Below are 23,383 nucleotides of genomic sequence, written 5' to 3'. Positions count from 1 at the left end.
CAGGAGCCTTGGGTCATAATGAGTTTAATGGCTATACATTCCACACTGGTATATTTATTTAATTAAAACTTTTTTGTATAGTAAATGACATTTTTAATGTGGTTTAAATTAAAAATCCAAAAGCTATAGTACAAGCCACACATGGCACTATAGGAGGCATTACTTATTAGCTAGACAAGCTGTAGAAGGCAACTAGCCCCCAGGAAAAGAAAAGGGCTTATTGATGGAAAACAACTTGTATTTGTCCTGTTCTTTTAAACTGAGATTTGCTTTTGTTTGAAAGATAGCTCCCCGCTGTGCTGTTTTTCTACACAAGAATGGCAGGCTTTTAGGTAAAGGTACGGGGAAACCAATTTCTGCATTAGACCTGTTCATTTTGTATTAAAGACTGGCATTGTTTATACATCACTTTGGAGACAACGGTGATGTCTGATAGTGAACCTAATGCAATGAACAGTTCTCCACTTAATGTTGATTAAATCGAATGAAAGAGCTAATGTAAATAGATGTAAATCATGTGTGCCATTAAAATTACCTTCATTGAAATCTTTGATTTTTACTGCTAGATTTTATATGGAGCTTTTATATGAAAATTCCAGCCCTTGAGATAATATCTGGCTAATGTGTTGCCTGGTCAGTAATGGCAGCTCCTGCCAGCAAGTGACTGTTTGTCTTGTTACAGGAGAGAGATAAAAATGTAGTGGTTCACTTAAAGTTGATTTTTTTTTCATTTGCCTTAGTTTTTATTCACTCTGCTATAAAAATACTTAACTCTTCCCTGAAATATGTACTTTCTGCATATTGCATATAGGGCAGGAAGAGCGAGGGGCTTCACTCTGGATTCCCAAATTCAAAATGTCATTGCTAAATGAAAAGTATAATATATTATTAATTTGTGTGATCAAGTTTAGAAGCCTTTGCTACTGTTGTAGGAATGTCTGAAAGTCAGTGTCTATTGATTGATGGCCTATTCCTGCCACCCCCCCACCCCCTCTAGAACCTCATTGGGGCTCCTTGAAGTTCTAGTTTAACAGCTGAGAATTAAATGGTTGGAATTCCCTAGTTTACCCATTTCGCTTGATGATTTGTGGGTCATTTACACTTAAAGACTATTGGGGACTCTAAACACAGACAAAAAAAAGAATACTATATTTAATACAGCATGAATTTGCTGTAAACCTAGTAAGACTGCATAAAGAAATCTATTGTATCCTGTGTGCCTTCCTCATTCACATAGTCCCCCACAAAAAGTTTTGAAGAAATGGGACCACAACATATAGATATCTATTATCTACATTCATGGTAGAAAACTCGTTAAAGTTACTTTTTTTCACTTTTATTTATGTCCAAAAGCATTATACTATACTATGGGCAACACACTAAACCTGGACAAATGTATCGGCTTCACTAGAGGCTAATGGGCTCCCTGTCTTCTCCTGTTTTTGCCATGATAAAATAGTTGATTCTTTTGTGCCTATAGGCTCCTCTTATGCCCTGGCACCCCTCTGAGGTTGTTAAGAAAACACCACAGACTTGCAGCTGATTTAGTTTCCAGCATTTTGTTGGAATACACACTTTTCTTCGCTTTTCATCACTCTCTTATGAATAGCAGAGGGTCCATAACAAAGAGCATAGTTGTGGTTAATCTGGCAAAGGGTTTCAGGTTTAGGGGCTTAAAGGTGATATTTACATGCTGGTACCCACAATGTACTGAACAAAAATTCTGAACTTCTGCAACACAAAGTAGACTGTTCTTATTAATTTCAGTCCCAATTACCCATGGTTTCTGTAGAGTTGTTGTGTTCTTTGTGCATGTGGCAATACACAACAAAAAATATCTTTAGTTCCAATGGTATTTACCATTGCATTCTCTCTTGACACTTTTAGTTAAGATTTGTCCACGTGTCTAAAGATAGCAGCGAAAGAGTGAGGCCTCAATGACAAAGTTCAACTGAAGTATTATTTACACACGAAAAAGTAGCGTTTGTTTGAAATGATGCCCAACAACTCCTTTTGTTTGCGTTTTCCCTTCAGGGCACAGCATGAGTCTAGTGAACACTGTGGGCTGGTTGCTTAGCAAATTTCCCCAGAGGTGCAGGTTTGTGTAGTTTGATGAACAACATATCAGCATTCTTTGTAAGATAAAGGCATAATTATCGAAATACCGATATCCTATAACCATCCAAAAACACTAACAAATTATTTAAGATCTGATGTTATTGTGTCTGTGGTAGAAAGGTAGATTGTAAGCTTGTGGGGGAGAGACTGATATTACTTACGTATTATATACAAAAGCCATGAATATCCTGTAAATTATATCCTTATAAACAGTGTTTAGTGGTGTCATCAGGTATAGTCGGCGCTTAGTGATATAATTTATGTCACATGGCTCACTGAAATTAATAAATGATGTACCCCCTGTTGCAAAATATAATACAATTAGAAGTCACCTCTGAGTTCCAAGACTTTAGCCTTGGGTCATGAAACTCCTTGGTGACTTCTAATATCCTTATATTTTACAATAGGGGGTTCATTTTTCACTATATAATAAACAAGGGCCATGAATATCCTATAAATTATTTCCCTATAAACCTACCTTATTCACTATATATTTTATCAATATTTAGTAACTGGTCAAACTAACTAATATTAAATTAATTGGTCAGGTGGATCACTTCCTCAAATCACAAGGATATGGGAATAGCTGATAAATCTAGCCCTATATATGTATAGGTTGAGAATAATGAAGATTTAAGGTGGAATACTCTCCCCAAAAGGAGACTAATGGACTTATAGCTTCAAGCTTTCCCTTGGAAACCTTCTATTGGTAGCCACCCCAAATGAAAATTTCACCCTCCTCTGAATATATGCCGATCCATACACATAATATTTCAGGCACAATGAATTGCTACCCTGTAGAATTGTTTTATAGCAAGGGATCAAGGAGATTAGGTGACTTACCCAAGGTCACAGAAAGTGAACACAGGAGGTGACATGGGTGAGGTTTCTGACCTCCCCATATCAGAATCTAGCAATTTAGCAACATACAAATTTTTGTATAATCTCCAAGAGGCTGTAATAAAGCAACATGAAGCAGACAGAGGGTTAAGTAGCTGAATATAAGTGCCATAAAGATGATTGATGAGGCTTCTGTCAGAGATCAGAATTTAAGAAAAACATCCTAACATTTTCTTAGATTACAGATTAAGTACATGTACATACATGTACAGAGGGGTTTCGATCCACCCCATATATATATATATATAATATATGCTCGGCTATGTCCTTTTTGTGGCATTTACCAGACATTTGGACACGGTAAACCAGCACATTTATTACTTTTCCCCATTCATATTTACATGGACTCATTTGTGTATGGATCCACAGGGATCAGCCATTCCTGTTTCACTGGTGTTGACATCCCGCAAAGACCAAAAATGTGATGTAGAGTGACGCACATTGATCAAATGCTGTCCGTGGGCACAGCTTAGGAATTATGGAGAATAAGAGAAGTCCTATGCACAGTGGCTGCTCCACATAACAGCTGCTTGATATTAAGAATTACTGTATTGACAAAGGTGCTTGACGCAGCACTGAAACCGCATCTGACTTTAAGACCAATGTTCTCTGTTAAATGATATAGAAACCTGACGATTTTCCCAATAGTGTTCATTTATTGGAATGCAGACTTCTTTCTTACACATCAAGCCAATGCATTTCGCACAAAAAAGCTGTCTTCGGGGCTACAACACATTTAATGTTAAAAAAATGTATAATTACAGAGAATGATGGTTTTCCTTTTCAGTTGTTATATTAATGCTAGAGGCATGTCTGTTGCGTGCTGGGAAAATGATGAAATCCATCAAAAGAAATTTTACAGAAAATGATTTATATTGCAGGTACTAAAAAGCACGAGTAAATATTTGGCAAAGCCATATCTTAAGGAAGGAAAGATTTTAGCGGATGTTCTTTCATTCCACTTATTTAAAGTATTGGTGTAAATGCTTCTATGCATCTATTAGAGCTTTTAAAAGCATAGTTTTGTACCAAGTAGGCAAATTAAAATGGAAAGGATTGCCAGTAGGTAAAATCTCATGTATCCTGTTTCCCTTGGGCAGAATAGCATGCTGGGAAATGTAGTTTGTACATATGGAGGTTGTGGTTGAAAGATAAATATATAGTTGTATTATACTCTAGTTGTTAAAACTGAGGCTATACCCAGTCTTCTCCACATCGCTTAAAATAGGATAACTAATTAGTAGGAGGGAATAGCAGGTCATATTTCTCCTCCGTTTGAAATATTGATGTTTATACATCGAGGGAATATTTTTAACCTTCTGTTTTGCAGTGTACAGCATGATTTGTTGCTAGGTTCCCAACAATTGTAGCTTGAACATAAACTGTATGTTAACAGTTGTCTTGTCCAGGGTTGGGAAGTTTGGCTGGGTTCATTGGGCAAAGTTTGCTGCAGTTGTTGCACAAATAAATGGCATTCATTAAAGGTACTTGCCTTTTAAACCACTTCTTGCACTTCTGCATAGTTGTGCTCACAACGGCTGTTTCCTTTCTGCCTCCTCTTGCGAATTGTGCGCGGTGCGCATATTGTTGCAGGGGAACCCTGGAGCTACTGCCACCTATGATGGTGGTGGTAGCTCCAAGGCAGAAGCCTGCTTTAATTGATGCGGCAAACTTGTTCCAAAAGAATCGGGAGCAGACATCATTTTGACACCGAGCCCCAGGAAATCTGAATACCAAAGATTTTGGGTACAGTTGCATTCGGTTTTGGATGAAGCACACGTGAAACTGGGTTTGTTTTAATACAATTGCATTAGATATGTTGCCACCTAGCTGTCACAATTATTCTAGAATTATTGGAAAAAATGCGGCATTGAGGGTGAAAAATGATGAATTGCACCCTAAAGTGGACACTGCGGTTGTAAATAACACTTGGGGGCAGATTTATCAAAATGTGAGTTTATAGCTTAATATGAAAATACTCACTATTCATTTCTATGGGATTTTTAGAAGCGTATTTATTAATGGGTGAAGGTAAGGAGTCACCATCTGATAAATAATGTGGACACATTTTTATGTATTTAGCTCCAAACTCAAATTTTGATAAATCTGCTCCTAATTGTCTCAAAGTAAAGAGGGGGAAAGAGCACTGTATTTTTCATTGTTAGGAACATCAGATCATTATCCACCTACTGTAGGCTAGGAAACATTTTCAGAGCCTTCATCCCCATGACATTTTAGTTGGAATCATTTAGAATTTAAGGGTAAAGTAATTTATAGCCACATTTTATAAAGAACATAATGGGTTGAAAGTATAATATTGCATATTGTAAATCATTCCTATGACCAGACATTTAGGGGCTGATTTACTAACCCACGAATCCGACCCGAATTGGAAAAGTTCCGACTTGAAAACGAACATTTTGCGACTTTTTCGTATGTTTTGCGATTTTTTCGGATTCTGTACGAATTTTTCGTTACCAATACGATTTTTGCGTAAAAACGCGAGTTTTTCGTATCCATTACGAAAGTTGCGTAAAAAGTTGCGCATTTTTCATAGCTTTAAAACTTACGCGAAAAATGCGCAACTTTTCGCATAAGTTTTAACGCTACGAAAAATGCACAACTTTTTACGCAACTTTCGTAATGGATAGGAAAACTCGCGTTTTTACGCAAAAATCGTATTGGTAACGAAAAATTCGTAAAGAATCCGAAAAAATCGCAAAACATACGAAAAAATCGCAAAATACCGATCATTACGAAAAAAACGCAATCGGACTCCATTCGACCCGTTCGTGGGTAAGTAAATCAGCCCCTTAGAGATTAGAACTAGTTTGGAAACTAATTAATAAAAAACTGAGCATTATTATCATATAAATGAATGAACATTTTAGGTGTTTACCCCAAAGATTAGAGGAGAACCAGATCTGCAGCAGCAGCAGATCAGTTTTCTTCCTGTGAGGCCAGAACATATGGAATTGCATAGCAGGGAAGGCTTTCAAAGGTTCAAGCTATCTGAATAACCAAGGTACTAAGGATTGTTTAAAAAATAATGTAAAGAAGGGAACAAAGCTCATTTGAAAGCAACGTACCATTTATGTGTGGGGAATATTTATTTTCCTATGGATAAAATTCTGACCATGCCATGTGGACATTGGCACAGGGAAGCCATCATATATGTAGTTGCTAATTAATTTATGGCGCGTTGGAACCACTTCTTAAATATCATATGTGTATCTTGAATAAGAGTGTGAATTTGCTGCTTGCCTTCTTAAATTCTATGTCTCCTTGGATGTGAAAAATAGCCTGGCATACACCATGCTAAGCTGAAACACTCTCTGCCACTCTTCATTTCCAACTGCCAATTGCTGTAAATCTGTAACCACTTAAATGCCTTGTGCGCAGTCTGTACCTCTGCCAATAATGTAAGGGTATTACTCTCATCACGCTATGTGTCAATCAAAGCAGTAAATGCCTTATATTTGATAGTATACTCAATGCTAAGTTATAAGGGTGTAAGGTTGCCAACCTGTTTCCTAGACTCTCATGCGTGTATGAATAATTATATATGCATTACAAAAATTAAAAACATAAAAGGGGTCACTGACCACCACAAGTTCAGAGAGCTTAGTGCAAATTTGAGCTTAAGCACCATGTCTTTCCCCACAGTGTAGCATTTTTTACCAGAATTCCAGCATTGTTGCATTCAATAGGGTTAATTATAACTGATGCAATTGCAGTCAATGTGTCAAAATCTTGATCTTTGACATGAATTGGACACAATAGTGCTGAAGGTTTGGCCCGAGGGGCATCACTGCATCAAATGGCATTCAAAGTGCGAGTGAAATGCATCCTCTTTTTTGCAGTGCAAGTGCTCTTGATCCAGGCCACTGTGTTAACCCTGGAGCTACCACCACTTTCAAACTTGGGTCCCCCTGGGTCAGTAGGCACAACTGTGTTAGATTTGGCACAGGAGAAAGTTTGGCTGGCCTGCATCAGTGAAACTATATTGAAGTGCAAGAAGCATTTCTTGAAGCAAGTATCTTTAACAAATAAGATTTCTTGCACAACTGGCTGTGAGTAAAATTTGCAGGACAGTAACTACGCTAGTGGTCCTAATTGACCACTAAAGGATTTCATAGGTGCATTGATGAGAACAGACTATAGAAAAGTGTCAGTACCCTCAGGTTTTGTGAATGCAAAACTACAAAAATCAATGTTGATCATTTAGGGTACATTTTGGACTGATCATAAAGGAAACCCCACGTGAGTTAAGGAGTTTCAGGCAAAAATATCTCATTAGCTAAAGTTTTTTCCCTGTCCGAGCTTTCTTAAATAAGAAATAGCTCTACATCTAAAAGCTGCCGAACTTTCTACTATCTAAGAAATCCCGCTTGGGAAAAAAACCCTTACTAATGAGATTTTTTTGCCAGAAACCCGACTCAAGTTCCTCATGTGGGGTTTCCTCTATGATTGCCCAAGGCCAAAAGCTTAAGAAATCATAAATCTGGCCCTTGGTCTACACTTAAGGCCTTTATCATAAATGGAGGACATTAGACATAGAGAGAGAGTAAAGTCTGACATTTATGGGAGATAATTCCATCAAAAGTTACAATCATGAGCAATTCTGTCCGCTGCATAAAGTTGTGTAAATGAAAGAGAGGGAGCGATGGAGGTGCTTTGCTATATGCACTATGGAATAGAATTGCCTCCCTACAAATCTGGGGAGAAGCTAGTTTAACAAACTTATACTCCCCTGTAGATGATACTGTATATCTTTTAAGTACAGAAATCCCAAAATGGAATATATTTCTTTTAAATGGAAAGACATGTACAATTGATAAAAATGATCTAACACTTAAACTGATGAAATTGATCCTAGGGGGTTTGAAAGTAGTAGAGAATGTAGATTGTAAGCTCTTTTGGTGCAGGAACTGATAGCATAATTTGCCAGCACTTTATAAATAAAGGATAGTAATATAAAATACCTTTATTGCAGCCTACAGGTAATGGAATTGTCCAAAATTATTGATTATTTATCCACAAAAAATAATATATAAATAAAACATACTTGTATTTAAAATGATGAGTATATTACCTTTCTGATACTGTAATATAAATACATATGTGCATGTGACATTTAGATAAAGTCATGCTGGGAATCAGTCCCAAAAAAGGTTTATATTTAATCTTCCCAAAATACTGCAGCTGCTATCAATATCTGCATGTGGATCTTTAACCATAACTTGATATATTTTAATGTAAATGAAACATCTAATAGGCTGTGCAAGCAAATATACATTTGACCTTGAAATGTACCATGGCTGTTTTTATTTGCTGGAAAGTTTCTTAGCTCAGACATTTATTATAGGGATGCACCACAGTCGTGGAAATCTGCTCCCAAAAATATGGCTTTGTGTTGGAGGGGCAATACAGTATAAGGACTATAACCTGTACTCTCTGGCATTGAAGATCTGCAAAGAGTTAAATCTACTGAAACAAAAATTTGGATTTTGTTTCCTACGACTGCCATCATCTTTGTATTGTAATATGTTTCCCTTATTTCCCTACATTCTTAATGCAATATTTACTTACGAATTGTTAACCATTTTTCATTGCAAAGCACTTACGGCAACAATAATTGTTTTTCCTTTATGGTACAGCATTGTTTAACAGTAGTGGGAAATACTTATAATTCAAGGATGGAGTTAGGAACAAAAAGGTAGATGATGATACTGTATCATGTCACCGTCTTTTGGGCATGAAGTCGAGGGCTTCTAGCCTAGTCTCTGGCCCTCGCTATATGCTACAGAGGCAGGCTGCATACTCCTGGCTTTATGTTCCAGAAAACCTGCCTCTGAGGCCCATGTTCCAGGCTCTGCTGCAATGAACAGCATGTGTAGCTCATTGTCTATGCCTTGCCTTTAAAAAACCCAGTCCTATCACATGCCCTTGCCAAGTGCCTAGTTAGAAACCCTGATTCCTGGCGCCTGATTTTATTTCTGGCTCTTATGTTTCTGTATCCCTGGTTCCTGATTCCTGACTCCTACTTCCTGTTTCCTGTCTGCACCTGTATCATGCCTGTCCTGTGGCTGCTTCTGTGGAAGTAACCTTGGCCTGGCTCATTTTTGTCTGTAATGTGCTTTGGATCTGTAAACTCCGGTGCCAACCTATTCTATGTAAATATTTGATTCTTTTGGTAAAAGGGGGGTTGCTAGAGGTTGAAGAATATGCTGAGTCTTGGTATCTTGAGGGGCCTCTGGGTTTTAGCGTATCCCTAAATGTTTACTCACTAATATTTGCCTCTGTGCACAGTTCCAAACAATCCTAACTCAAATCTACAGATTCTGATTAAACATTATGAAAAATACTTTGAGAAGACGATCATATCACTGTTTATATATGGATTTATTGCTCAGATGGATAATTGTGTGTTACTGTCTGATCAGGTCAAGGCATGTTCTGCCCATTATGGATACAATATATGAGGGAGCATAGAGAAATTGGCCAATAATCTGCCTTAGATCCCATTCAGTTCAACCCCAATGTGGGGCAATTTAGCAACCAGAAAGCAATTTAGTAAGACTGTTGATAGGTACATACATGGCATGCCCAGCTAAAATATATGTGCATATATGCTATTTATGTATGTCTACTAAATATAGCATATTTGGAACTGAACTCATTTAAGAGTCTATAGCTAAAGTCAGGATACCACATAAATTAAACAGATTTTTCCCATAGAATATAAACAGAAAGCTAGATTGATATATGTATACACATATCTATACACATCTACATGCACATATAAATTTAGTACAGGTAGCAGATTATTTATTTGGAAACCCATTATCCAGAAAGCTCTGAATAATGGGAAGGCCAGCTTCTACAGATGCCATTTTAATCATTATTCAAACTTTTTAAAATTATTTTGTTTTTCTCTGTAATTATAAAACAGTACCTTGTACTTGATCCCATCTAAGATATATTGTCCTTTTTTGGTGGAAAAACAAACCTATTGGGTTTATTTAATGTTCAAATTATTTGTAGTAGACAAAGTATTGAGATCCAAGGTCCCTTATTCAGAAAACCCAAATATTCTGGATAATAGATTCCACACCTGTATATCTCAAGACAGTTGCTTGTTTCAATGTGTTTTTATATTGTAAACAAAGATATTGCATGAACAAAGCTTGTTTGGAATACTATCATATACTATGTGATGTTATGGAATGCCAACACTTTGCTTGTGTCTTTACATTACACAATGTCTCTTTATTTGCACCTTGAACAACTTTTTTGAAAATGAATGAATCATTATGAGGAGAAAAGAGGGGGCATTTATAAAAGTTAAGATTGATTAATTCTGATTTAATATATTTTTCCCATATTTAGAAATGTAAGCTATACCATTGATTACAATGAGGGTTGGTTATTTTTTTGTTCAAATAAAGCTTTGCACTGGGTTTTTGAATCCACTTGCTAAGAGAAGAATGTTTTTGATGTAGACATTTGTGTAGTGTAGTAGAACATAAATCGTTGTATATTTAAATCTGATACATTTTCAGTTAAAACAGAGCCCATGAGCAGCAGTGACATTGTGACCACAACTGCAGACGGACATTTAGACAACTTCTCAGGGTCAGGTAAGAATCATGAAAATCTAGTCTAAAGGTGCTGGGGTTTATAGTTGCTCAACTGGAATCTTAGTGCCAAACCATTTTCTGCAGCAGGAGATCCAACAAGAATCCATATAGCTGTTACTAAACCACAACACTCAACCTCCCCAGGCTGCTTTTTTTCACAGCGCAACAAAAAGAGGGTGTCTATGACAGACAAACCTTTTGCGTTACCCTGGCTTTATTTGCACGAGCCCTGTGCCAAAGCCAACAATCACTTTATATGTAGTCTTCTCTTCCAAATCCTCATGAACCTTCAGAACGAGAACCATACACAGGAGAACCATAGGTCCAATCAAAGTATCCATGTAGCATGGGAATTAGTAATAGCTCTAACCAAGATACCCCATGCATGCCATATTGCCAAATGTATAATACAAAACTTGATGTAAGTCAAAGTATTGGTAAGTGTAGTTGAGTAAAGCTTTCTCTTACTTTTCAATGATTATATTTGACAGTTTATTTGATTTTGCATTTTTCTTCTTTTATCTATGTGGAGTGATTGGAAGCAGTGGATATAGCCCCCGACAAGCCCAACAGTTTTCCCCACAAATCTATCCATCCAAGTAAGAATTAAAGGTCTAATTTTTATTTGAATATATGATATGATCTATGATATAGAGACTGCTGACTATACAATAATGTTGTTTTTATTTTTACTGGGGTTTTTTTGTGTTGTTATATTAAGTAATGACTTGCCAGCAAGTGTGCATTAAAGAGCAGATTGTTGCCCCTTTAAAAATAACCTTTTAATTAAGGTGATACTGATCCTAAAAGACTAGGCTTCAAATGTTAACGTAGATTAAAAGTTTCCTATAGGTCATGTTTCTCAACCTGACTGTCCCTTCTCAGCCTGTCAGTTATAGCTTCTGATGCTAACGGACTCCTGCTGTATCAATATGGCAGCCCCCTCATAGAGGAACATGGGGGATCAGATAGGTAAAGTAAGAGCACAGGGTAAATACCTTTATGGCAAAATTATAAAGCTCATGCAGAACAATGTTATGATAGTTGTAAAACAAGGTTTCATTTCTGGTGTCAGTATCCCTTTAATGTTCCTACTTCATTGCTGGAATACCGGTAGCTCAATTAACATTTTCAATCAATCATTGCATTTTCATCAATCAAGCATTGATCTGGTGAACAAACTGTCTGTAAGTGGACCAGAGATGGTCCTACAGTTGTTGGTTTTCTACAACTTCAAGTACTAGTGGGTAATGCTGAGAGTTGTAGCTCCTCAATAACAAAAATGTCACTTTGATATCTATAGCATGCACCTTGCTTTCCAGCATCATGCTTTAAACGGAATCTTTGTAGGGACTACTTTCAGTACCCAAAAAGTTTCATCTTGGGTTAGTCTGAACCCTATAGTATGACACAGTCCATTGTATTAAATGGCTACCTGTGAATATTTAAAGCCATCACGTAGCTCTTTGAAAGTTATGAAGGTTATGAAGTTTTGAAAGTTTGAAGTTTTACCGTATTACTTTGGTGTCGAGGTGTACTTCCTGGTTTCAGGTCAACTGCTGCCAGGGGAAGGAAGTTCTTCAGGTTTATATTGTGTTGCTAGAGCAACACCCCCTCCAAAGGTACCTCTAGGTGGGAGGCAGCTTACTTTATCCAGAATTTCTATTCCTGAAGCACTTTATTTACTTCACAGAAACCTGCCTAAAGCCAAAAAGAAGTAAATCCCTGTGTCTGAGAAATATGAGAAATACAATAAAACAATGCTTCATACTAACATACAGCTGGCTACATGGTTGTGCTAATTGTCCACAGGCATCAAAAGCACTTTAATATGAGTTTACAAAAAAGATGATTTAGTTATCTGACATTTCTGACAAATGCTTCGTTCTAATACTTTTGCAGTGGAAAAATAGTTTTCATAGTCTTGTCACTGCAGTATCTAAATGACAGTCCCAAGCAGCAGTACAGTACTGTCGCCTGATATAATATGCCCTTCTAATAAGACATTGGTGATTGAAGATAACTTTTAAACCATAGAAATGGATGACAGTTTGCTTTAATTGGGTACATCTGGTGCCATAACTCATAAAGCTATGTTTTTAAAACTGCAAAATGCAAGGAATACAGGTTTATTTTCACAAAAGGGCCTTCGCTTTTTCTGTGTTTATGCACTTTTTTTTCCCTATGTGCATGCATGCCTTTTTACAAGTAAGGGTTAGTGATACTTTACCCTTTTCTTTCCTTATAGCAGGGCATATCCCCATATTCTGCCTAACCCTTCTTCCCAAACTATGGCTGCATATGGACAGACACAATTCTCCTCGGGAATGCAACAAGCAACAGCATATGCAACATACCCCCAGCCAGGACAGCCTTATGGAATCCCACCATATGGTAAGCAGTCATCAACACTATTATTCATTGACTTTATTTCTTTTATGCTTCAAGAAACAGGCTACTTTTATTGTGCTACTGATATTACTTATAGTTGTGGTTATCAAATGCCAAATGAAACAGGACACCCTGTTTGACTTTTTCATTTAAATATATGTTTTTAAGCACTGAGTTTTTAATTCTACTGCATTTCTGATGGGCCTTGATAAAATGAATATATATGATTTTCGTGCTCTACAGCATTGCAGAGTCTACCTGAGTTTTAGTTAACAAGAAATGGATTGCAAAGGCATTTTAAAGACTGTTGGATGTACCCACAATTTATTTCAGGTTGACTATTTCACTGGGACCAATGTGTACAAGGCTGAACTTCCATTAAACAAACACGTGGACTAAATTGAATTGCTTTATACATATTCTATTTTTCTTGACACCTTTGAAAAATCTGCATTGTTCCTAAAAATTGGATGTTTATAGAATTTTCCACCGTAACCTTGTTAATCCTGAAGCACTGGGTCTGCTTGGTTCATTCTATCTATCCACATTATATATGTAAATGCAGGAAAACTGAGGAAGTGCATGTCCAATGCTATGTTTCTGATTTATGCTTTAGTACAATAAACAGCGCATTTAGCAGTACACCCTTCAGTAGTGTGTGTATACTGTAAATATATACATTATGTCTACTGTCACCTTGAAAAACTCCATCCTTGTTGTTTATAGTTGGACAAAGTTCTAAAAGAGGATTGTCTCTGAACAACCTCTTGTTTTTAAATGTGGTCATTTGTAATACCCCTGCTCTGTATATGACAACATTTATCATTTGACTATAAATTGTAGTTTAGAAGTAATTCAGCTAGGACCTCTGTATGGGCTTACCTTCAGCCATAGGGTCTGCTGTTTCTTTTGTTATGGAGTTGCCTTGTCTCGTTTATTTTTTTAATGAAATAACAATCCAATGTCTCTAGAGCCTGTAGATGGTGCAACCCAAATAAAAGAAAATTAAATATTATTCATGCAGTCACTGCCTGTGTTTGGACGCATCTGATGTTACTAACTGATTTAGGTGCATTGTGGGCAGGCATCAAGACGGAAGGTGGATTACCACAGCCACAATCACCTGGACAGACTGGATTTCTAAGTTATGGCTCAAGCTTTAGCACACCACAGCCTGGACAAGCACCATACAGTTATCAAATGCAAGGTAGGTCAGAAATAAACTATACTATATTATATTTACTTTTAGAGCATAGGACAGTGTTGTGTTAATTATATATATTTTATATATATGTGTGGCAAAACTTGATGTGAGAAATAGATAGTCTAGGGTATAAGAACATTGTTTTGACGTTGTGATGGTAACTAAACCAAATAAGAGGACATCTGTGACAAGATTAAGATTAATTTTATTTAAATGTTTTTTTGTAGCTACGGTAGGTGAGTGATGACTAAGGCAATGAGTGCTGCTGGATATGATTAATACAAGATAACATTTTGCAATGGTCATGGAAAGTAATTATAATGAGTATAGAAAGAAAATCCAGCAAAAACATATGTTTATTTGATATTGTCATGTTATTTAGTGCATGGGTATGAAACTTACTTCTTCCATTTGTTTGGAAAGCTTAACACAACAGCTGATGGACCATATGTCTGGGATTATTGTGTTAGCTTATATATTTAATATAATAATTGTGTGGCATTGTGCATCATGAATAAATATGTGTTATGTGAATATTGGTGTTTTTGCTTTTCCACTAAACTTACTGAAGTTGTTTTACAATTGTTGAACAAACTCTTTATGAGAATGTGTAAAGGCTCAATACAATGTTATAGCCATTTCAAAGCACTTTTTATTGTGAAACTCTAGAGAAGGCGTAACAAATGGGGCTAAAATTAGGAGTTTTTCCTAGCTGAATATATTGGCATATTTGTTTTAATATACATAAAGGAACATATTTATTTTACAACATAAATTTCTTTATTATTTTTTTATTGGGCTTTATGGTTATAACGCTGTGTAAAAGAAGTGGTGCAGTAAAATTACATTGGATAGTTCTGTTTTGATAACTACTCCAGCTCCTGTATGGGATTACTAGAATGGCACCTTTGCATACACTTCATCTTACTTCTTCACTGAAGTGAACATAAATTCTGTAGTAACTCTAATGTACAAATATTTATTGTATACCCAAAATCTTCATAGTAAAATGGGAAGATGACAAAAAGTTTTGGGAGTAAAATAAAATACATGCATGGTCCTATAAGAATCCTATGAAATACAACTAGTCATGGAAAATGTTGTATGTTTCAACTTTTTATAGAGCAAATTCCAACATTTTCCTAGTATATTTTTTTCTAGGCAGTTTTAATAGATATGTATAGTTATGATTATTTTATATTGAAAACTTTTGGTTGCAGTAAATGTGAAAATGCACCAAGAGAAACATACCAATAAGTCATGGAGACTGTTGTTTGTTTTAACTTTTTTAAAGCAAACATTTCCCTAGTATATTTTTAATCTGGGCAGATATTTCACATTTTTGGTTGTAGTGAAAATAACAAAAAGTGAAAACAAGAGGATTTAAATGTAAATAATTGTAACACATCTGCAAATAAAAAAAAATAATATATATATATATATATATAAACAACAAAAAAATGTTAGAGCCTTATGTCCCTGTAGACTGTCACCTAATTTAACTTTTGATGTTTATTGAAGTCCTATTAACTAAAAGAAATCTCACTTCTGTTTGGCAGATCTTAATGTATTGTATATTGATCTTGGGCTTTTCACAAAAGGGTGTGAGACCTTTACCTTTGAACTGTTAGTTGCGCTACAGCAGTTCTGCAGGGGTGACCATCTGATACAAATTCCCTTAAGTGCGGACACTCTGCTTGATCTCTTTTACAGATGGATGCAGTGAAAGCAAATTGTGCAGTGTTTGTCCACTACTGCCATGCAAAGAGCTGTGTAATTGCTTATAGCCTGTTCCCCTGCACTATATAAGTCACCATGTGTGTATATCTGCATAGGTTCACAAATAAAATATAATTATAATTGTAATAGTTTCTAAAACATGATTCAATTTTAACATTTCAGCTAAACTCTGTGTACAATTTCCCTCAACATTATTATAAGGGAAAAAGCTATGTAGCTTCAGTAAACTATGTATGTATATATAATCAGAAGTGATATTTTTATATAAAAATGTGTACACATGTACATGTGTTAAAACATGTGTTTTAACCTAACTTAACTGACATAATGTCTCATTTTGTGATACTGCTATACATAACATGGGCCTCTGAAGTTAGTTTTTTTAGTTTGAAAAAATAATCAACATTTGCTTTTTGTTGCAGAGAAATAAAAGATTAAGTAATCTTAAAGAAAACTATATTCAGTAAAGCATACAGTGAGAACAGATTTTTGGAGAAAGTACTTTATGTTTGTGCCTAATGGCCAGGAACTGAGAAAGACATTTTAAAAGCAGAGCTGAACGGCAGCAAATGTAAGAGGGGAAAAGATCTGGGATTAAAGAGTCCATCTGGCCTTCATAGACTTTCCCCCAGAGGATTGCACTAACTTCTGCCACATATATTGTACACTGATGATAGACATAGCCCATGGCAAGGAGGCTGATTAGAAAGCAAATGAACTTCTGTTCAAGATCTCAATGTGCGACCTATGTTTTAACCCGTCAGTAAGATGCTAGAAGTAAAGAAACATTCCCCAAAAATGCAAAAAAAAGTATTTTGTAGAAAACTAATGTCAAGGTTTATTGTATTTAAAAGGAGCAAACTCAACAGCCGAGCAGTGAATATTAAGTTAAAGCGTAGGCAAGAAATACATTAGAATGAATGTAAAACCATGCAACATCCATCATTTGCTGCAAATGTCTAATTTGTTTTTACAAGTAAATCGAGTTGAATTAGATGAAATGAACTTAGATTTTGCATGAATTGCAAATTTACTTAACTTTAAATTCTAATGTGAAAAAGTGATAAAAGAAAGTGTCATTGGTTTTTGCCATTGCTTTATTAACTGCTGCATCACAAAATAGAATTCATTAACAGAAAACATTTTCCTACAGCAGTATCTACTAACACTGTATATTTGATGTCAGAATCACCTGGTGTAGGTATGCTGTGGCACTTAAATGCATTTTAGAATTTCCAAGATTGGGAAAAATTTGCTTATAGAGTTTAAGGTTATCAGGTTTTGGATTGTATAGGCAGGAGGCAGATACATTTGCACCCATTAGGGCCCATACACTTAATTCTTGCGCCCGACCCATAGTCTGCTGTTAATAGGTTGTATGGTGCAAATCATTAACCTGAATCCTTGGCACTGCTATTTCACACACTGAATGATAAGCAAGGGAACAAATATGCCTGGCTCAAACCTTACTTATGAAAGTAATCAATGCCAAATACTGAAAGAATTCACTTTGGTCAAAAACATGGTCAAGCTTTGATAATTATCCAGATCGTGACATTTAATGATCATATAAGTCCTGCCTTTTTATATGAATGCCATACTAAGCATAGCTGTCAAATACCCCACCATGGCTCACTTGCAACTAGAGAAATGTAACTGTATGTCACATGGTACACGCATGGCACATTTGACTTCAACCAGTTTAGTGAAAGATTATTTAATTGGCATAGATGTTTGCAGTATAATGCTGTAGGCCTACCTAGATGTGCTTCTTACAATAGACTGGCTTGCTTATGCATATTTGTCTTTTTGGGGAGATAGACAGTACTACAAGACTTTGAATGACTGAGGGATTTCTGCTGAATGCAGAAAGATATTTCCCAAAGCATGAGAAATTGCATCCCATATACAAGAGTCAGGAGAGTGACAGTTGCTTTGACTTCTAGCTGAATCTTCCCAGCAACTTTCCAAATCATCTGTGGGATCCAAGCAGCATAATGTGGCTTATGCTCTGTATTAACAGTTACAAAAAGATTATAGTGTTTTAATTATTATTATTAGTAGCAGTAGTATTGTTATTATTAGTATTATTATTATAATCAATACATATTTATATGTGCCATGTGTTCTGCAGCGCTGTGCAATAATTGGGTGTATACATAGAAAATACAGACATTGCAAATGTACAACCGGTTCAAGAGGTAAACATGGCCCTGTCCAAAAGAGCTGTGATATCAACATTAATTTCAAAGAGGCTCATCTGCCTAATATGAAAAACTACATTTACTGTATCATGTGAAGCTAAAGCACCAGTTGGGTACACAATTGTCGCAAAGCCCTATAAAATTACCAAAGTCAGCCCATGTACATCTAGCTTTAGGCTGCATTGGTGTGGTCTTAAAGAAAGTGGCCTCATGTAGCTAGGAAAATATTTGTACTGCCCCAATATAAAATTAGCAGTTATCTCAGTTTAGCTCAGCCCCAGAAAAGTAAACATTCCATGTCCTTTGTGCATCCGAATTAGGAACATCAGAAAGTTCCCATCCTACCAACCATGTGGGTTGTTTTGGGACGCATAGGCTGTCTGTATTCTCCCGGAGAGTAAGATTCAGAACAGACTGCCAGACTTCCTCTTACAGCCTCTTACTCCTACAGCTGAACCACCTTCAAAGCTATTAAAGTTATATCTCCTCTTATGCTGCATTGGTTTTATTGGAGCAAATGTAACTTCTGCATGTCAGTACCTGCAAGAGTGCCACTTTTTGATCTCAGTAGATGTATGTAATACTTCTCCTTCCTACTTTTGGCACAGGACATAATGCCATGTTTAAGTGATAGGGTTGTCCTCTAGTTCTTTGACCATTATGTAGATTTTTATGCACCCTGCTGGTATCTCCACAAAATTGAAAGTGCAATATCTTGCCACTTCCAAGCCAAAACAAGAAGTGTTGTGAGAACTGAAAAAAACAATCTCCTTAAAAAGACAATCAGATAAATGTTTACCATAAGAAGTAATGTCATGGCATGGTAATATTTTACATCATGTTTGGATATTTATGAAATAAAGGGACACATCTAAATAATTAGAAACACTCAATCAAAGGAATACTGCCCTAAAAGTAAGACTTTTTTATTCATGCAAGATAGCATTTTGTTCACTAGGGAAATATATATATATACTGTATATTTTTAATTGTATGGAGAAACATATTTCATGCCATTTATGTCCCAAAGTCTCTGTCTTGTATGAGATCTATATGCATGCAGCTGTTACATTAAGCCATTAGAGATTTTTATAACACATCAATATGCAATTTTATAAAAGTATAGGCTACGAGAACCTAGATATAAACTTGTTTAATTAATACATAAATAGGAATAGCATTTTCTTATAGGAGTTGCCTAGTTCTCTCTAACTAACTATTGCTTTCCTACACTTTCTATTGCAGTTCAGTAATAAAAGTGAACTATCTGATTGCAGGTTGTGTTAAAAAATAACAAAGATAAACAAGATAATCATAGCAAGCTTTCAGAACATTTTAGCTTGAAAAAGCAACTAAAATGTTCTGAAAGCTTGCTATGGTTATCTTAGGTAGCCGATAAAGATATCACCTTTATACCACTTTTGTTATTTTTTATTTCAAAAGGGTTACCCTGTAAACATTTTTGACTGGTTAACACAGTACATCACCTTTTCCTGCAGGTTGTGTTAGTAACCAATTCCTTTGATGGTGGGTGGTTCAAAAAACCTCTGACTTGAAGTTTGACTTGGTCCCCGTAACCGTGCATTCCATTTTAAAACCATTTTACTAACATGTAATAGAGGGTCAATGCCTTCATTACTTCTGCTGATCAATATTCTAGAAGTTTGCAATAAGCAAGCCATTGAAAGTGGCAGCCGTGTTGATGTCATCATTATAATAGGATTCACCAAAGAGACTATTAAACAACTGGTGATATGAATTGCAAATAAACCACTGTGATATTCTCAAATTGTTTGAAGCTGTTGACCTATATATATTCAGCAATAACTAGAGATCCCTAGGTTAGAGATCTCTAGCAGTTAATGGTGAGTAAATGATTGCTGTAATGTTGGCAGCTAAATTGCACATAGTTGAACTTTTAAATTCTGCACTTTTTGGTTTTTTTTACCAGTTGGGAAATGTAAAAACTAAAGATAGATTTAAGTTTATTGACAGCTTGTAATCTGGTTTGTCAGGAACTTGTTTCTGACCTATACACAGTTGGCTTCTCTTAAAAAGTCATTACTGTATTATGCAGATTGTTTCTGAATCCCATTTTAAGTCTTTAGGCGGTGTCTGTATTTTGCTTTATCTCATTACTCTAGCTTGAGTTTGTTTTGGGAAGATGCCATTGTTACAAATCATGCACCTCTGCTGCCAACAGCCAAGGATCAATTCTCATTCCTTCCTCTAACAGATTGCTCATCCTGCCGTTGTATAAAACTGAATGCCAGAAATGTATTAATCTACTTCATGGGTTAGCAGATACATAGTTGATTGTACGATAAAATGGGATTTTCTTTTTACTTGTTACATTCTTGTAGCAATTAGGAATCCAAGCCAACATTTTATGCACTCTTAGGAATCCCGGATAATCTAATGTGCAGATGTTTTGCTTACTTAACACCAACGAATGACAACTAATTATTTTAACAATGCTAAAAGCTCTTATACTTGATATAAGTAGTATTTACATTAGACTAGAGGCTATAGATTTGTTTTGAGAGTTACTATGTAAAATGTATTAATACTGGTAATACTGGTTTAAAATATTTGTGACAAGTCAATTGCATCTTGTTTTTAGATGATTTGTGTTAACTTGTGTTAGTAATCCAAAATCATTCCTACATCTTACAAAATGTGAATGTTGTGCTAAAAGAGAAACTTTTCATGGATTTAATTGGTGGTTTTAATCACAGGGTAATTAGTAGTGATAGGTGAAATAATTTGGCAGGCATGGATTTGCGTCAAATTTCCGCGTTTCACCATTGTCGCCCACTTAAAAAAATGATGCGTAATATTTTCGCCATTTCGCAGATTTTTTGCCGTTTCGCAAATCATTTAAAAGATTTGCAAATTTTCCGGTGAAGCCAAATGGGACAGATTTGCTCATCACTAGTAATTAGCCCTTATATTTTCATGATATCTCTGAATTGTGGAACAGTAGGCTTTACTGTTATGTGTTAAGTTTGGGGCAAAAAGGGTTGTGAATGGGCATTCCCAGGTATAGGAATTCTGTCTATTGCATATTCCAACAGTTCACTCCCATTTTATATTACTGTGCATATATATATATTGTAATAAAATGGCTGGGTTAGTTGTAGATGGACGATATGTTTCTCCCAGGGTTTTGCATAGTTGGTACCCTGGAACATGGAATAATTAATCACAAACCCAGCCCTTTAATACAGACCTTAGCAGCAAGGTGATTGCTGCAGCTGAGAGCCTTTTAAAAAGACTCCAGTGGGGGGAGGGAGACTCTCTTCCCCACTACACAGGTAGCAGGAGCTGCGCTGCATGGGAAAGGTACTTATGATTTCTGATTTTGTTTGCTTCTATTAAGTTGGAGTTGGAAAAGCCACCCAACTGTAGTTAGGCTGCCAATTGTATTTAGCCAGCGCTCTGGTGCAAGGGTTTATTTTCCTGTTTCTTATTTTGTGTTTGTTACTGAAGTTTTGTAACAAAATAAACTGCTGGCACTTGCCTTTAAGAGAGCAACCTCTGTGACTGCTATGTTTACCCTAAAAGACTGTGGGAAGCGGCCCTAAGACACTGAACCAGATCCCCCTGTAGGTTCAAGTGTCACAATATATATATATATATATATATATATATTTCAATCCAAATGGTGTCCGCACTCCAAGGCTCAATATTCTGCGGGGTGCTTAGCCAAAATTATGTATGCATAGAAAATAATCATCTGTGGCCAGCACACCCTTCAATGTTTCATCAAAAAAATTTTTATTGCAGATATATTGTTAAAACCAACGTTTCGGTCCTTGTTAGGATCCTTGAGAAAGGTCCTAACAAGGACCGAAACGTTGGTTTTAACAATATATCTGCAATAAAAAATTTTTTGATGAAACATTGAAGGGTGTGCTGGCCACAGATGATTATTTTCTATATATATATATATATATATATATATGTGTGTGTGACATTTTTACTATTTTTTAACACGTTGTAAACAAATATTCAGGAGATTTCTTTATAAAAATGTTGGTTATTTGATGTTGAAGTTGTGACACAATAAAATTAATGAAGCGTTTCTCAGGGCTTCATTTTTTTCAGCATGTTGAAATATTTATAATGATATATGCTTGTCATAGTGAAAATATAAGCTACATCTAGATATAACATGAGATCCCCATTTAATTGTTCTCAAACCTTAAACTTCATTGTGCCATTGGAGCAAAGATCAACAAAATATTCCAGTTTTGAATGACAAATAAGGCATGCATGGCCAATGCATACAGAATAATAAGAAACAGTTTTAACAGGTTTAATACAAATATTGACCTTAAAAGGGGCGGTGGATTGACAACCCAGAATAATCCAATTTGAACCCTTAAGTATCCTTGAACATCAGAATGCACCCCACAGGTCAATTGTCAATAATGCCAGCCATAAATGAAAGTGTGTGTGAATCTCTGTCCAATAATCTTTATGACATGTAGAGGTTGCTGGGTACCAAGGTAGGCTTCATTATTCTATGTATAGGCCATCTCAAAGCATTTGTGAAAATGTCTTCAGAAGGAGTGAATATAAATCAATATGTATCCCTCTATTATGCATTTTATATGTAGATTCTTTAAAGGAACCAAGTGGAGCCATTATTTTCTGTCAGATATGTTTTGAGCTCTGAAGTACACACAGAACCTCTTGATGTTGCTGTCTGGGAGGTCTACACATACACATTTCAGTAATTTGAGGCATGTTCTCCTTTCATTTCAGGGAGCAGTTTTACCACAGCATCAGGAATCTATGCAGGAAGTAATTCACTCACAAATTCAACTGGATTTAATAGTTCCCAGCAGGTAAATGTCAAAGAAACAGGACTGTTTCTTCTTTTGCAAACATACTCTGTTCTTTCTTCTATGTATTCATGTGTTCATCTCATCCTCTCGGCCTTGAGCTGGATATTGCTCTTCCAACATCTAAGTGTTTCTGCATGCTGTCTTAGAAACCCAAACACATTTAATTCTGTCAGTGACAGATGAGCTTGAGATAAATGTTTCTATAATTCACTTAGGAGGTACCATGTGTCTGGCATATCTGCTTCTATCCCAATCGTAAATGCATGTAAGCATCGTATCATACATTTGTGGTATAAATAAGCCTTGAAATCTGGAGCAGTTATCTAT

At 35.9% G+C, this 23,383-nt stretch overlaps 1 protein-coding gene across 9 annotated transcripts in view; it reads left to right on the top strand.

The window, feature by feature from the left end:
* eya1 (EYA transcriptional coactivator and phosphatase 1) overlaps window positions 1-23,383 on the top strand; it is a 72,225-nt gene that overhangs the window by 9,595 nt on the left and 39,247 nt on the right. For 3 of the 9 annotated variants that reach the window (XM_018095138.2, XM_031903759.1, XM_018095143.2), the window contains 5 exons: window positions 10,584-10,661; window positions 11,194-11,260; window positions 12,910-13,055; window positions 14,122-14,259; window positions 22,974-23,056. In XM_018095138.2, coding sequence (XP_017950627.1) covers window positions 10,584-10,661; window positions 11,194-11,260; window positions 12,910-13,055; window positions 14,122-14,259; window positions 22,974-23,056 — 512 coding nt within the window. The remainder of the gene's footprint in view (window positions 1-10,583; window positions 10,662-11,193; window positions 11,261-12,909; window positions 13,056-14,121; window positions 14,260-22,973; window positions 23,057-23,383) is intronic. The other 6 variants (XM_018095140.2, XM_018095144.2, XM_018095141.2 and 3 more) reach the window with 4 other exon arrangements.

The sequence above is a fragment of the Xenopus tropicalis genome, chromosome 6, assembly GCF_000004195.4.
Source record: "Xenopus tropicalis strain Nigerian chromosome 6, UCB_Xtro_10.0, whole genome shotgun sequence".
In the NCBI taxonomy this organism is placed as follows: Eukaryota; Metazoa; Chordata; class Amphibia; order Anura; family Pipidae; genus Xenopus; species Xenopus tropicalis.
The sequence above is the reverse complement of the archived record's forward strand: the minus strand, read 5'-3'. Positions and strand labels throughout refer to the sequence as shown.